Source organism: Austrofundulus limnaeus, unplaced genomic scaffold, assembly GCF_001266775.1.
Source record: "Austrofundulus limnaeus strain Quisiro unplaced genomic scaffold, Austrofundulus_limnaeus-1.0 Scaffold318, whole genome shotgun sequence".
NCBI classification, from domain to species: domain Eukaryota; kingdom Metazoa; phylum Chordata; class Actinopteri; order Cyprinodontiformes; family Rivulidae; genus Austrofundulus; species Austrofundulus limnaeus.
This window is the reverse complement of record NW_013952720.1, coordinates 410,790-413,374: the sequence shown is the minus strand read 5'-3', so window position 1 is coordinate 413,374 and position 2,585 is coordinate 410,790. Positions and strand designations below refer to the sequence as shown.

The window sequence follows — 2,585 nt, the reverse complement described above, 5'->3', positions numbered from 1 at the left end:
GTTGGTAGTTTTAGCTTGTGTCCTACTTGTAGCTTTTAGCTGACAGGTTGGTAGTTTTAGCTGGTGTCTAAGTGGCTACTTGTAGCTTTTAGCTGGCTGACATGTTGGTAGTTTTAGCTGGTGTCTAAGTGGCTACCTGTAGCTTTCAGCTGAGCCTCAACTGTTTACACTCACTACAGTGTGTGTTGAGATCCTGTCACGACCTCGGCTCCTCGCTCAGTCACTCACCCGCTCAGCCCAGGCGAAGATGACGTCCTCCTCCAGCAGGTCGGCGTCGTACAGGTCCTTCAGGATGATGGCGACGCGCGGCAGCAGCAGGACCTGATGGAGCTTCACCACACACTCAAAACCTCCCAACAGATACTTCTGGGCCTTCTTGTTGTTGTGACAGAACTGTGGACAGATTGAAACCAGGTCAGAGTCGTTCRGGAGCAAATATTCTCCTCTAAACTTTAACAAGTTTTAATCCTGCCTCAGTAGAGGAGGAGGGGCTGCTTCAGAACCGTTTACTGGGTCGAACAATGTTTTAATCAGACAGAACCAACAAGGAAGCAAAAAGTAAAGAATTAGAGAAAGATCAAATGCTAAATCGTAAACAAATTTTAATTAAGAGTTCTACATCTAAAAATTATTTTATTCTTTTAATCTATTTTCCTCATTCAGCAACCTATTAAATTTATGTTATGTTTCATGTAGGAGAAATACACATTTTTTTCAGTCAGTATTTAATACAACTGGCAAAATAAATTGTAAAAGTATTTATGATGTGCTTGTTTTTTAATTCAGCAGATTATAAAAAAGCCTTTATTTTATGAAAAGACCCTCTTGATTCAAGAGAAAACTGTTTTTTAAGAAAATGGCTGCTTATCAATTAATTGTTAATATACAAGATATATCAACTTCAGATTAATTCATTAATCAATAACCTGCATCCTTAATTTATACAGGAAAGTAATTTATATCTACTCATTCATGTAATTAAGAGTTTTAATGACTTGTCCGATTAATCGAAAAAATAATAAACAGATTAAATTGATTATTAAAATAATCKTTAGTTTCAGTCCTATTCAGAACCGGTCCATAAACCGACAGGTCTGCAGACCCTCCAGTGACCAGGCTTTAATGTCCTGTGATATGAATATTCATGAAATACAAAAAGTCAAAGAAAATATTTATATTGAAGAAACTTGGCATAATACAAGACTTGAACCGTTACGACACATAATTGGCATGTTTTCTTTTGAATTTTGCTCAGCTAAAGTGAAACAGGAAGTGACATCAAAGGGAACACTTTGACAAAGAACACTTCCTGTTTTTGTTTATTGAAACAATATTTGAAATATGGCTCATCTCTCTCTGATAGTGATTAAAAAATTCTAAAGAAACAGATTCTTCTCTACAGTCTGCGCTGTTAGCCATTTTAGCAACACTGTTTACATGCAGACATTCCCCTATGACATCACTTCCTGTTACTTCACATGAAAATATCTCAACTGTTCATCTCAGCAGCGTGAAATCTTTTTAAAAATATATTATTAATGTTATCTTTCCAAAAATACATTYATATTTAWTATAAAAAGTGATGTCACAGGCACTTTAAGGAGGCCTTAACGAGGAGTTGAGTCTGAGTTGTCGTAGCAACGTACCCGCAGGAAGTGGCGTTTGTACTTTTTGATCTGGTCGCGGATGTTCTCGTTGAAGAGAAGCTCGCTGAGGATGAGAGGTCCCATGGCCTTCACATCCAGACGCTCTGCCTCCGCCAAGATCTCTTTATCAGCCCCGTCGATGGTTCCGCTCTCCTTCTTTTGCTGCGGTTAAATAAAGAACGGATATTTTCATGTTGTTGTTTTTGTTTACTTGTGTTGGTCGGGCTGAGGTCTGAGGGYGAGGCTCACTTTGACAAAGTTGTAAAACAGGTTGACCCTCTCCTCCAGAGGTTTCTCCAGGTCGTCGCTCAGCGTCAGGTTCTTGGCGTGGTCGCTGATCTCCTCCATGCGACGCCGCTGCGCCTCCTCCGTCGTCTCCTCTGCCCAGTCTTCATCGTCGTCGTCTCTGTCCTTCAGTCCAGAGGGACACACAGAACCAGAACATGTTTAAACTCTGAGTTTCAGTTTCTGTGGAGTTTACACCTTAAAGCTGGTTCTGGTTTAACTCTGGTGGCTTAAAGCTGCACAATAAACCAATTTAATAAATTATCACATCAGAGAAAAAAAATTTAATAAGGCAGACTGCTTGGGTTGCAATAAATCATAAGCTGGTTTTCAAATATGTATTCATCTTCTATGAACTGATCCACAGACGTAACCATGAACACAACTTAAATACTACAAACACAAAAACAACCGTGCAGCTAAAGAAAAACACATTTTATTAAAGGGATCCCCGATTAGTTGTAACATTAGACTTTATTTGATAAACATACTTTAACTGTAAAATAAAGACTGTAAAAATACTGTAGGATGTTTAGTTTTTATCATTTTTAAACTAAAAGTTTAAAAATATATTTTAACACGGACGGAGCCATTTTATTTCCACACAAAGCATTCTGGGTAAATGATGACGTGGATAGGTCCTCGGTGCGAGGC

General features: G+C 38.6%; 1 protein-coding gene across 1 annotated transcript in view; it reads right to left on the bottom strand.

Annotated features, from left to right (window-relative positions):
• Positions 1-228: 228 nt before the first annotated feature.
• The window catches only part of eif5 (eukaryotic translation initiation factor 5), a gene marked incomplete at its 3' end in the record, with an annotated part of 8,001 nt that continues 5,644 nt past the window's right edge, over positions 229-2,585 (bottom strand). Inside the window, 3 exon segments of the mRNA XM_014022084.1 lie at positions 229-393; positions 1,647-1,808; positions 1,896-2,057. Of these exon segments, the coding sequence (XP_013877538.1) occupies positions 229-393; positions 1,647-1,808; positions 1,896-2,057 (489 nt within the window).